Source organism: Heptranchias perlo, chromosome 12 (assembly GCF_035084215.1).
Source record: "Heptranchias perlo isolate sHepPer1 chromosome 12, sHepPer1.hap1, whole genome shotgun sequence".
NCBI classification, from domain to species: domain Eukaryota; kingdom Metazoa; phylum Chordata; class Chondrichthyes; order Hexanchiformes; family Hexanchidae; genus Heptranchias; species Heptranchias perlo.
Window position 1 is genome coordinate 74,038,342 of NC_090336.1, and position 13,586 is coordinate 74,051,927.

At 43.5% G+C, this 13,586-nt stretch overlaps 1 protein-coding gene across 3 annotated transcripts in view; it reads left to right on the top strand.

Annotated features, from left to right (window-relative positions):
* Nucleotides 1–13,586, top strand: part of lrrc56 (leucine rich repeat containing 56) — a 131,405-nt gene that overhangs the window by 12,812 nt on the left and 105,007 nt on the right. For all 3 annotated transcript variants that reach the window (XM_067994269.1, XM_067994268.1, XM_067994270.1), the window contains exon 3: nucleotides 1,126–1,288. In XM_067994269.1, coding sequence (XP_067850370.1) covers nucleotides 1,133–1,288 — 156 coding nt within the window. In that variant the 5' untranslated portion in view covers nucleotides 1,126–1,132. The remainder of the gene's footprint in view (nucleotides 1–1,125; nucleotides 1,289–13,586) is intronic.

Here is a 13,586-nt window from a genome sequence, read left to right on the forward strand (position 1 = left end):
TTAGACTTTGTGCCTTAAGGGAACACAGCTCCACCATGCCACACAGTAATGGATTGTGCATTACATAGTATATGTACATAATATAACATCCCTGTCCTTATATATCCCAACTTACTGTGAGCAGTGCCATAGAAGATCCAACATTGTATGTGCCAGATGTCACAGTTTTTAAAAATAAAGAACGAGAAATAAAGCCAGTCACTTAATGCTGGATGCTTCTAACTTCAGCCTGAAACTTACAGGCCATTTCCAAACTGCAAAATTCCCTGACCACACAACAGCTAAAACTCAGATTGACCTGAGCCTGCATTTAGCGAACAATTTGACTTTTGTGGACATATGGGACACAGCTCCATTGTAAAAGCAGAATAATGTATTATTAATTACATAGAATCATAGAAAGTTACGGCACAGAAGGAGGCCATTCGGCCCATTGTGTCTGTACACGGTATAGTACTCCCATCTTTATTAAACAATATATCATTGACTTGCTGCGAGCAACATCGTGGTCCTAGAGTTTGGTTTTGGCTGTAAGTTGAGAAACTTTAGAAAGGATTTGAAAGCCTTGGAGAGGGTGCAGAAAAGATTTACTGGAATGGTTCCAGGGATGAGGGACTTCAGTTATGTGGATAGACTGGAGAAGCTGGGGTTGTTCTCCTTAGAACAGAGAAGGTTGAGAGGAGATTTGATCAAGGTGTTCAAAATCATGAAGGGTCCAGACAGAGTAGATAGAGAGAAACTGTTCCCATTGGCAGAAGGGTCGAGAACCAGAGGACACAGGTTCAAGGTGATTAACAAAAGAACCAAAGGCGACATGAGGAAAAACTTGTTTACACAGCGAGTGGTTGTGATCTGGAATGCACTGCCCGAGGGGGTGGTGGAGGCAGATTCAATCGCGGCTTTCAAAAGGGAATTGGTTAAGTACTTGAAGGGAGAAAATTTGCAGGGCTACGGGGATAGGGTGGGAGAGTGGGACGAGCCGGATTGCTCTTGCAGAGAGCTGGCGCGGGCTCGATGGGCTGAATGGCCTCCTGCGCTGTAACCATTCTATGATTCTAAAATTCTAGTCATTCTTAACTTTTTTTTAAAATCCAGGTTTTACTCACCACCGTTCTTTCTCTTCAGGGTCTCAATGGAACTTCATCACCGGCCAGCCTTTGTTACGCGTACAGGCACTGCAACAGTTAGGGTGCTGGACTTCGGGCAACCAGGTTTACTAAATCCCAATCCAGTCGTTAAAGATGAAACTGAGTTCCTTGTTGAAGAATATCTTTCTCCATCCAAATTGGTGAGACACTTATTTATATATATATATAAAAAAAATGTTGTGGAAGAAATTCTGTATAATGATTTTCAAAATCAAAAAGCATACTTCTCTGCCCCTTCCCTCAGCCATTTAGATTGCAGATATGTTTCACAATGATTCATTCTTTGAAAGAGTGTTTAGGAAGTGTTTTGTGAGATGCTGTACTAGGTTTGTACGCAAGGAAGTGTGCAGTGTCACAATAGATGATGGTGTAACCCAGGAGTGCCCAAACCCACGGCCAATGGACCATAGCTGGCCGGGAATCCTGGCCATCCAGCTCACAAAGCCCAGGCAACTCGATACTGCGTGCACTTTAATTTTGCAGTCGCTGGTTTGTCCTGTTTGAATTTCTTGGAGGTTCTTAGCACTGTTGTCTCATTGGTGGATTAATCCTGAACCAGAACTTGAGATATTCTACAAATTACTGGGATTTAAACGTTGTTTGCAGCCTTGTGGGCCATATACGTATGGACCAAAGTGCATCAAAAAGCTTGGACACTTCTGGTGTGAACTCATTGTACCACTCGAAATGTTATGGCACTCAAACATACTGCGAAAAAACTATGGGGCAATAAGACACTGGACTCACTGCAGTCCAAACTTATGGTAACAAGGCACAACTTAAAGATTATCGCAAAAAGAGTTAAAGGGAAAGATAGAAAAACATTCTTTGCACAGAATTCTATTGTTAGTTGTTGAGGCTGAATCCGTAAGTTCTTTTAAAAGGGAATTGGATATTTGTTTGGAAAAGAGGGATATTAAAGGGTGTGGGGAGCGAGCAGGAGAGTGGGATTCCAGTCAATAGCTCATGTGGAGTAATGTAAGGAATCTTACAACACCAGGTTATAGTCCAACAGTTTTATTTGAAAATCACAAGCTTTCGGAGGCTTTCTCCTTTACCTGACGAAGGAGAAAGCCTCCGAAAGCTTGTGATTTTCAAATAAAACTGTTGGACTATAACCTGGTGTTGTAAGATTCCTTGCATTTGTCCACCCCAGTCCATCACCGGCATCTCCACATCATGTGGCGTAAAGCAGACTTGATAGGCCACATGTGCTGTTCCGATTATATACAACTTACCCAAGCATTCACTGTGGTAGAAGTTCATACTGACCGTTTTGAAATCTAAAAGTTTCTGGTGCAGCCCATTGAAAACACTCCCAACTGGTGACAACCAACTCCTCAGAAGGGTTGATCCTGTCTCTATGCTGTGAGTACAGAGAGAGACTGTGACTCTATTGCTTTTTTCCCCTCACCACGCAAGTCAGCGTGTAATGTACAACATCAAATATGATAGGCATACTATCATCTGTGACAATATAATACCATAATAACAGATAAAAATAGTAAATTGTTCGCAAAATTGTTCTGAAATGTCAGTCTGTTTCTCACTCCATCAGTATTGGTGAAGCCAGTCCTGTTGTGTATGAACCTGCTGATAGGTAATGTTTCTGTACATCCCACGCTATGTATTCCAGTGTTATTATAGTCTACTTCAGAATGCAAGCTGTGGCCAAGAAAGCAGGGGGTTGTGGATTTTAAATGTCTTTGTGACTGGCACCAGTGCAACTGATGAAACCACAACTGATGCCATTCCCCCATCCCCATCCCTACCTCATTGCTGCAGTGACACCTTGAGTGGTGTATCTGCCAAGCAGCCACTTATCCACAGATCGGTTTCATTCTTTAGGATGTTCAGCTAAATCAGGGCTACAGCAAATGTATTAAATGATCTCACGATACTAACGAATGACGAAGGCCATTCGGCCCATCTTAATTCATCCATCTGGATCAACTCTACGCCCCCCCCTCCCCCCACAGCATCTGATTGTTTCTTCAGTGATTCCAGGGCCTTCACCCCCACCACTCCACCCCAGAGTCCGTCCCAAGTGTGTCGATCACTCTCTGTGTGAAGGCGAACCCCCTGGTACCAGCCCTGCATTTACCGTTTACTAGTTTGGACCTGTGTCCCCTTGTCCTATTCACTCAGTTTAATTTAAAGTAGTAGTCTGGATTAACCCTTTCCATAGCAATAACTATTTCATACTTCCACAAGGTGACCTCCCCCAGACACCCCTTTTGCAGGCTGACAGCCCGAGCCTCTCTGGGTCTCAAAACTCAGACGCCTGACATCAGGGATCAGCCTCGTGACTCGTTCTCCAGCGTTTGAATGTCTCCCTTGTCTCTGAGTGACCGGAACTGCACGCAGCACTCAAAGTACAGACCAGAGCACTGTACAGTTTGATTGTTTTACTCCACTGATGTGGCTCTGTAATTCAACATTCTAATGGCTTTATTGATTGCTGATCAGCATTGGTTGGACATGTTGAGTTTACTGAGACTCCGCGGTCTCTCTCAATCTCATCCATAGCCGTTTCAGTGTCATTCATGGAGTACGTGTGTCGCCCATTAAATGTATTTAATCATTTTTCCTGCCCAGAAGTTTAAAAAAAATGTGAATTATCTGTATTTCCACTGGAAAGATGTTTTAACCCGTTACAAAGTTTTCTCTTTTGGAATTATGCCAGTAGAATGTATTTCAAATACCATAATTCTTTTGGCACTTTTTCTTTTCCACTTTTTTCAAATTGCCTTGACAGTACTTGAGGATATCCTTCTATTGTTCTGTGTTTGCAGATTCATTTTTTTGCTTATACAGGAGAGAAACAATTTATGTAACTTTACATTAAAAAAAACTGCAACTCTGCATTTTATTCGCTTTGGAAATATGCAATTAGTTTTAGATGCTATTTGGGAACTTCAGTCCTTTGGCGATGGCAACACTGTACTGTCCACAGGATGCTCGGATCTGCAGACAGATATAAGGTATTGGTGAGACCACACCTGGAATACTGCATACAGTTTTGGTGTCCATACTTAAGAAAAGACATACTTGCTCTCGAGGCAGTACAAAGAAGGTTCACTCGGTTAATCCCGGGGGTGAGGGGGCGGACATATGAGGAGAGGTTGAGTAGATTGGGACTCTACTCATTGGAGTTCAGAAGAATGAGAGGCGATCTTATTGAAACATATAAGATTGTGAAGGGGCTTGATCGGGTGGATGCGGTAAGGATGTTCCCAAGGATGGGTGAAACTAGAACTAGGGGGCATAATCTTAGAATAAGGGGCTGCTCTTTCAAAACTGAGATGAGGAGAAACTTCTTCACTCAGAGGGTAGTAGGTCTGTGGAATTTGCTGCCCCAGGAAGCTGTGGAAGCTACATCATTGAATAAATTTAAAACAGAAATAGACAGTTTCCTAGAAGTAAAGGGAATTAGGGGTTACGGGGAGTGGGCAGGAAATTGGACATGAATTTAAATTTGAGGTTAGGATCAGATCAGCCATGATCTTATTGAATGGCGGAGCAGGCTCGAGGGGCCGATTGGCCTACTCCTGCTCCTATTTCTTATGTTCTTATGACAGGCCTCTGGTTTTAATGAATTACTGAGAAGTAGCAATTGTGAAAAAAAAACATAAAAGAAGCCTCAAGTTTGTCATAGAATGATACAGTACGGGAGGAGGCCATTTGGCCCATCGTGCCTTTGCCGGCTCTTTGAAAGATTTATCCAATTAGTCCCACTCCCCCCTGCTCTTTCGCCATAGCCCTGAAAATTATGATCATTCCAGATCATAGCAATTCGCTGCATTACTGACCCACCCACCAGTGGAAACAGTTTCTCCCTATTTACTCTAAATCCCCTCATAATTTTGTACACCTCTATTAAATCTCCCCATAATTTTGTACACCTCTATTAAATCTCCCCATCATTTTGTACACCTCTATTAAATCTCCCCATCATTTTGTACACCTCTATTAAATCTCCCTCTAATTTTGAACACCTCTATTAAATCGCCCCATAATTTTGTACACCTCTATTAAATCTCCCCATCATTTTGTACACCTCTATTAAATCTCCCCATCATTTTGTACACCTCTATTAAATCTCCCCATCATTTTGTACACCTCTATTAAATCTCCCCATCATTTTGAACACCTCTATTAAATCTTCCCATCTCTGCCCCAAGGCGAGCAATTCCAGCTTTTCTAGTCTCCCTGCTGTTGTTAAATAACTTCACAATGGATGTCCTGGTAGATGTAAAGGATTATTCTTTCTCAATGCATTACTTATTTATAAATTACAGATTGAAAAGAATACCCCACTAGATTATACTTATCGTACTGCAGACCTGTTCAAAAACCATTCCGATCGTCTCCATCCCCTCTCGGGCATCGCACTTGCACCTGTTTGGTTCAAATTTTCTATTTGTGAAACAGCAACAAAATGCAACTGAACTGTAGGAAGTGTAACACTGAGATATTAGCCAGCAGGAATTAAAACCATCAGTTGGCGAAGTTCAAGGTAAAACCATGAATCAAAAGTAGGCAGTCAGCAATAGCTACCAATTAAAAAGGAGACAAACCAGTCAAGTAGCTGAAGATATTTTTTGAAAACCTTTGTCCATCTTGAACTTGTACTGATTGAAGTATTTAGTACTGGAAGTAAAGTTTGTAACAAAATAAGGACTAAACTTGCATTTTCTGTGTTTAAAAGGTGCCCAAGATAGTTTTTCACTGGACGTCTGTGGCTAAGACTTGAATCCATGTTCTTTCCAAAACTATCAATCAGCGAAAGTATCACTTCCCCCCCCACCCCCGCAATCAAGCACACGTGCCTACAATTCCCAACAGTAGGCAAAAGCGGCAGCCAATTTGCGCACAGCAAGTTCCCACAAACAGCAATGAGATAAATGACCAGTTAATCTGTTTTAGGTGTTGGTTGAGGGATAAATATTGGCCAGTACACCAGGAGAACTTCCCTGTTCTTCTTCGAATAGTGTCGTGAGATCTTTTACGTTCACCTGAGAGGGCAGACAGTGCCTCGGTTTGACGTCTCATTTGAAATATAGCACCTCCGAAAGTGCAGCACTCCCTCAGTACTGCGCTGAAGTGTCTGCCTAGATTATGTGCTTAAGTCTCTGGAGTGAGGTTTGAACCCACTGAGCCAAGGCTGACGCCTTCAGTGTGATCCTCGATAGGTAAGGTGAGCTACAAGTGTGAGGAAAGCCAGGCTATAAGCAGTGTTTTACCTAAAGGCTTCAGAACGTGACATTTTTTGCTGTAGGCTTTGGCAAGAAAACTATTTTAAAGTGGTTATTTTTGTAGAAGGAGAGGCTCACAGAGAGAAAGAAAGTGTGTGAGAGGGGTACAGAGTCGGAGACATAATGAGAAAGGAAGACATAAATACAGAGGGAGATAGGGAAGAGAAGGGAGAATCAAGGAGAGATTCTTTTTTGTTTATGCATAGAATCATAGAATCATAGAAGTTACAACATGGAAACAGGCCCTTCGGCCCAACATGTCCATGTCGCCCAGTTTATACCACTAAGCTAGTCCCAATTGCCTGCACTTGGCCCATATCCCTCGATACCCATCTTCCCCATGTAACTGTCCAAATGCTTTTTAAAAGACAAAATTGTACCCGCCTCTACTACTGCCTCTGGCAGCTCGTTCCAGACTCTCACCACCCTTTGAGTGAAAAAATTGCCCCTCTGGATCCTTTTGTATCTCTCCCCTCTCACCTTAAATCTGTGCCCCCTCGTTATAGACTCCCCTACCTTTGGGAAAAGATTTTGACTATCGACCTTATCTATGCCCCTCATTATTTTATAGACTTCTATAAGATCACCCCTTAACCTCCTACTCTCCAGGGAATAAAGTCCCAGTCTGTCTAACCTCTCCCTGTAAGTCAAACCATCAAGTCCCGGTAGCATCCTAGTAAATCTTTTCTGCACTCTTTCTAGTTTAATAATATCCTTTCTATAATAGGGTGACCAGAACTGTACACAGTACTCCAAGTGTGGCCTCACCAATGCCTTGTACAACTTCAACAAGACATCCCAACTCCTGCATTCAATGTTCTGACCAATGAAACCAAGCATGCTGAATGCCTTCTTCACCACCCTATCCACCTGTGACTCCACTTTCAAGGAGCTATGAATCTGTACTCCTAGATCTCTTTGTTCTATAACTCTCCCCAACGCCCTACCATTAACGGAGTAGGTCCTGGCCCGATTCGATCTACCAAAATGCATCACCTCACATTTATCTAAATTAAACTCCATCTGCCATTCATCGGCCCACTGGCCCAATTTATCAAGATCCCGTTGCAATCCTAGATAACCTTCTTCACTGTCCACAATGCCACCAATCTTGGTGTCATCTGCAAACTTACTAACCATGCCTCCTAAATTCTCATCCAAATCATTAATATAAATAACAAATAACAGCGGACCCAGCACCGATCCCTGAGGCACACCGCTGGACACAGGCATCCAGTTTGAAAAACAACCCTTTACAACCACCCTCTGTCTTCTGTCGTCAAGCCAATTTTGTATCCAATTGGCTACCTCACCTTGGATCCCATGAGATTTAACCTTATGTAACAACCTACCATGCGGTACCTTGTCAAATGCTTTGCTGAAGTCCATGTAGACTCACTCACCTGACGAAGGAGGTAAGCTCCGAAAGCTTGTGATTTTTAAACAAAACTGTTGGACTATAACCTGGTGTTGTAAGATTCCTTACACTAATTTTAATAATCAGCATGTTTTCTAATGCCCATGTTCTGCCTCTAAGCCTGCGTACCATTGTAGTATCTTCTTACCTGCTTGCTATAATAACTAGCTCACCAGCACTCTTCAAAATTTGCATTTTGATTAAATCGCCAGTAAAAAGAAAGAGAGAGACTTGCGTTTATACAGGGCCTTTCACGACCTCTGGACGTTCCAAAGCCCTTTACAGCCAATGAAGTACTTTTGAAGTGTAGTCGCTGTTGTAATACTGTAAGCAGTGCATGTGCTGACTTATGAGTAACTGTTACAACACCCAGGCAGGTTGATAGAGGCATCGTACCAACGCTTTAAAGACATACTGCTGATTAAAATGACCATTTCATGGTATAACAATGCCAGCATTATGAAACAGCATGTCCTCTGACACGACCAAAAGGAGCGTCCACTCCAAGGAAAATATCAATGAATCTGCCACTATCTGTGTTTAATTGGAAGTCAAAACAGGGATGTGGAGTGACTCCATGCTTTCCATTCCATAATTTCCACCGCAAGCGTGTAATCAGGAGAGTCTGGGCAGCACGCCATCGAGAGATGGTTCTGCATTGTGTGTGTATTGGGGGTCCGTCCTGAGGGCTTTCCCAGACTGACGGAGCATAAATGGGCATGCGCCCAGACGCAGTCACATCAAATAGAATTATTTTGCTTGCTTGAGTTTATAAGTACAAACATGTTTATAACTGCAGGTGTTTTCAGTGTTTGTGTATAAAAGCATTAAACCTTGAAAGGGACAGACTGTACATTGTGAAGGTAGCCTACCATTTTTATTGAAATCTACTGTTGCTCTTCTAATTATCTTCAATAAAAACTGTTTGGTTCATTGTTTAAATCAAGAAAATAATTAAGCGTATTGCTGGTTGATCTCTTGTGGCGTGGCACGCAGAGAAAACTAGATTTATAATCCTAAAGTGTTGTTTTAATTTGAAGTACATTAACCTAGTAGATGAATGTCTAAAACTGTACCAGGGTGACCAAAAAATGAATCAGGGATTGACACTGGGAGTACCGCTGCTGCTAAAGTGGGCCAGAGATTTCCATCGGTCTGACTCCCTCTTTTATATTGTTCTCTTGGAAAGTCCTGTTTAATTTGTTTATATTCTGCATTCTGATTTAGTCATGGAAATCTGTTTGACAAATACAGAAAGCTATTAAAGTACTTAGCAGTGCACAGGCATGTTGCTGTGAAGAGCTGATTGTAGCTGCTTGTATACGTTGCTCGGGAGATGGAGAGCAGAATATTGGGTGGGGTTGCTTACACTGACTGCACTGGAGGAGAAGCTACCATTATCGTTTGTACATTTTTCTGTGTATGTGGCAGTTTATGCATTGTAAGTGTTCATTGGCTACAGGGAAAACGTAGAATCATACTGCACAAGAGGAGGCCATTCAGTCCATCGTGCCTCTGCTGGCTCTTTGACAGGCCTATCCAATTAGTCCCACTCCCCTGCTTTTTCGCCATAGCTTTGGACTGCTGTGCACAGTTTTTGGCTCCACATTATAGAAAGGATATAGAGGCATTGGAGAGGATGCAAAGAAGATTCACAAGGATGAAACCAGAACTGGGAGGATATATTTATCAGGAAGGGCTGAACAGCCTGGGGCTCTTTTCTGTAGAAAAGAGAAGTCTGAGGGGTGACCCGATAGCGATCTTTATGATAATGAAAGGATTTGATAGGGTAAACGTAGAGAAAATAAGTCTAAAATTAGAGGTCATAAATATAAAATAGTCGCTAATAAATCCAATAGGGAATTCAGGAGAAACTTTACCCAGAGAGTGGTGAGAATGCGGAACTCACTCCCACAAGGAGTAGTTGAGGCGAATAGTGTAGATGAATTTAATGGGAAGCTCGATAAACACATGAGGGAGAAAGGAATAGAAGGATATGCTGATAGTGTGAGATGAAGTAAGGAGGAGGCTCGTGTGGAGCATAAACGCCGGCATATACCAGTTGGGCCAAATGGCCTGTTTTTGTGCTCTAGTTTCGATGTAACTCAATATAGCCCTGCAAAATTTTCCTTTTCAAGTATATATGCAATTCCTGTTTGAAAGTTATTATTGAATCTGCTTCCACCGCCCTTTCAGGCAGTGCATTCTAGATCATAACAACTTGCTGCGTAAAAAAAAAATTCTCCTCATCTGCCCCTCTGGTTCTTTTTCCAATGATCTTAAATCTGTGTCCTCTGGTTATTGACCCTCCTGCCAGTGGAAATGGCTTCTCCTTATTTACTCCATCAAAACCCCTCATAATTTTGAACAACACAATTAAATCTCCCCTTAACCTTCTCTGCTCTAAGGAGAACAATCTCTTCACCTTGGTTCTTAAAAGATAATACTGATCACATTTCCCTCCTCTCCCGATGGCTTACTGTGTTTATCCAGTGAGCAGGAAGATACATAGGAACAGGAGTAGGCCATTCAGCCCCTTGTGCCTGCTCCGCCATTTGATAAGATCATGGCTGATCTGTGATCTAACTCCATATACACGCCTTTGGCCCATATCCCTTAATACCTTTGGTTGCCAAAAAGCTATCTATCTCAGATTTAAATTTAGCGATTGAGCTAGTATCAATTGCCGTTTGCGGAAAAGAGTTCCAAGCTTCTACCACCCTTTGTGTGTAGACAATCCCCAGATTTGTGCAGCAGTAGTTGATCTCTGCCAGGGTAGGAGTGTTCTAATTTGGCTTAGCACCAAGAGAAACATGAAGAGAAAATCAGCTGGAGCTCCCATTCCTGACCACGAGCAATTTGCCAGAGAGCTACTGACGTCTGCGGAATCGTACCTAGCGAGAAATAACTCCTTCAGGGGAGGGGACGGAGGAGATGAGAAGCTTAGTGAGGAACAGGTGATGTCGGAGCACTTGTTGAGTTATGTATCTTAACTTGCTGCTGAGCACTGGCTGTATTTTGTAGCTGGAACGGTTATTAAAATGCTCTAATTGAATATGCAGTAAATATCAATACAAAAGCAACAATTTGTGCTCGGATGCACTTCCACAGCCTTCTAGTATCTTACCTTTGTGGCTATTCTTCCTATGGACACCTAGACAGTGAATATCAATGAGCCATCACAGCAGAGGCTGATCTTGCCATCGTTTAACAACAGCAACTTGCATTTACAAAGCGCCCTTAATTTAGTAAAATGTCCCGAGGCGCCTAACAGGAGCGATTATCAAACAAAATTTGACACCGGGCCACATAAGGAGATATTCGGAGAGGTGGCCAAAAGCTTGGTCAAAGAGGTAGGTTTTAAGGAGCGTCTTAAAGGAGGAGAGAGAGAGAGAGGCGGAGAGGTTGAGGGAGGGAATGCCAGAGCCTAGGGCCCAGGCAGCTGAAGGCACGGCCGCCAATGGTGGAGCGATTAAAATCAGGGCTGCGCAAGAGGCAAGAATTGGAGGAGAGCAGAGATCTCGGAGGGTTGTAGGGCTGTAGGAGGTTACAGAGATAGGGAGGGGTGAGGCCATGGAGGGATTTGAAAACAAGGATGAGAATTTTAAAATCAAGGCATTCCCGGACTGGGAGCCAATGCAGGTCAGTGAGCACAGGGGGTGATGGGTGAATGGGACTTGCTCCAAGTCAGGATATGGGCAGCAGAGCTCAAGTATGAGCTCAAGTTTATGGAGGGTGGTAAATGAGAGGCCGGTCAGGAGAGCATTGGAATAGTCCAGTCTGGAGGTAACAAAGGCACGGATGGGGGTTTCAGCAGCAGATGAGCTGAGGCGGGGGGGGGAGACAGGTGATGTTACAGAGGTGAAAGTAGATGGTCTTGGTGATGGAGCGGATGTGTGCTCGGAAGCTCACCTCAGGGTCAAGTAGGCTGCCAAGGTTGTGAACAATCTGGTTCGGCCTCAGACAGTGGCCGGGGAGAGGGATGGAGTCGGTGGCGAGGGAACAGAGTTTGCAGCGGGGACCAAAGACAATGGCTTAGTTCTTCCCAATATTTAGTTGGAGGAAATTTTTGCTCATGCAGTACTGGACATCGGACAAGCAATGTGACAAATCAGACAGCGGAGGGACTGAGAGAGGTGGTGGTGAGGTAGAGCTGAGTGTCATCAGTGTACATGTGGAATCTGATGTCACCGAGGGGCAGAACGTAGATGAGGAATAGGAGGGGGGCAAGGATAGATCCTTGGGGGACACCAGAGATAACGGCGCAGGAGCGGGAAGAGAAGCCATTGCAGGTGATTCTCTGGCTATGACTGGATAGATAAGAATGGAACCAGGCGAGCGCAGTCCCACCCAGCGTTGGAGGAGGATGGTGTCAAAGGCTGCAGACTGGTCAAGAAGAAAAGGAGGGATAGTTTACTATCGTCACAGTCACATAGGATGTCATTTGTGACTTTGATAAGGGCCATCTCAGTACTGTGGCCGGGGCGGAAACCTGACTGGAGGGATTCAAACATGGAGTTGCAGGAAAGATGGGCATGGATTTGGGAGGCGACAACACGTTCAAGGACTTTGGAGAGGAAAGTGAGGTTGGAGATGGGGCAGTCATTTGCAAGGACAAAGGGGTCAAGGGTGGGTTTTTTTTAGGAGGGTTGTGATGATGGCAGATTTGAAGGGGAGGGGGACAGTTAACAATATCAGCTGACATGGGGGCCAGGAAGGGAAGTTGGGTGGTCAGCAGTTTAGTGGGAATAGGGTTGAGGGAGCAGGAGATGGATCTCATGGTCAAGACGAGCTTGGAGAGGGCATGAGGGGAGATAGGAGAGAAACTTGAGAAAGATGCAAGTTCAGGGCTAGGGGAGGGGGGAAACCGTAGGGGAAGTTTGGCTCGGTACGCCAGGAGAAGAGAGGGAAGCGGCAGAGGCAGCTGAACGGATGGTCTCAATCTGACAAAGAAGTCTGTGAGCACCTCGCACTTTTCGTTGGACACCCACACGTGCATGTCTAGCGGGGGGGTCTCCAGATATTGATCCAGAGTTGACTAACTCAACAAGCTGGGAGGGCCTGTATTATTGATCAGTATCTCAACACCTCGAGTATGTATAGCGTTTTTGGAAGGAACAGGTGACCTATGGTTCCCAAAGCTTTCCTCTCCTCATGTCTGGGACTGTTGTAGACTAATTGATAGAGATTGATTGCTGTGATTAGTCAACCACTCCATTATCGTTCTATCATGGGACTACCAGGATGGTAGACGGTGAGCTAGATGGACGGTGGTCTTTTTTGTCCAGCATTTCCTTTGTTCCTGGTGCCAATGTAGATGATGGTGGGTCAGGGCTCTAACTAGATTTTTGTGATGTCTTAATTTGATTATAAAGTGGCTTATATTACTAGAAAATGTAAAAGTACGAATTCTGGTAATGTTTTCAGTTACAAAAGCCGGTTTGGCTACATTTACAATGTTTGCTCTTTTATCATATTTATATTTTCGGTAGATAGATTTAATTAGAATTGTAGCAGCTTTCATTGGGCTAGGATAGAAATTAATATATAAAACATAATCTTTAATCTTTGAAATGGAGACAGTCAAGGTTGTCAGAACGGAAATAGATCTGTGCACTGATATTATCACACAACTACAGAGTTTCAGTTATTCCCGGGCTATTCTTTTTGACGTATTACCTGGATTTATAAAATCTGAACATTTGACATTTCAGACTGGATTGCACAGTGTCATCTGATCTTACAGGAATAGCAAGGTGGTAT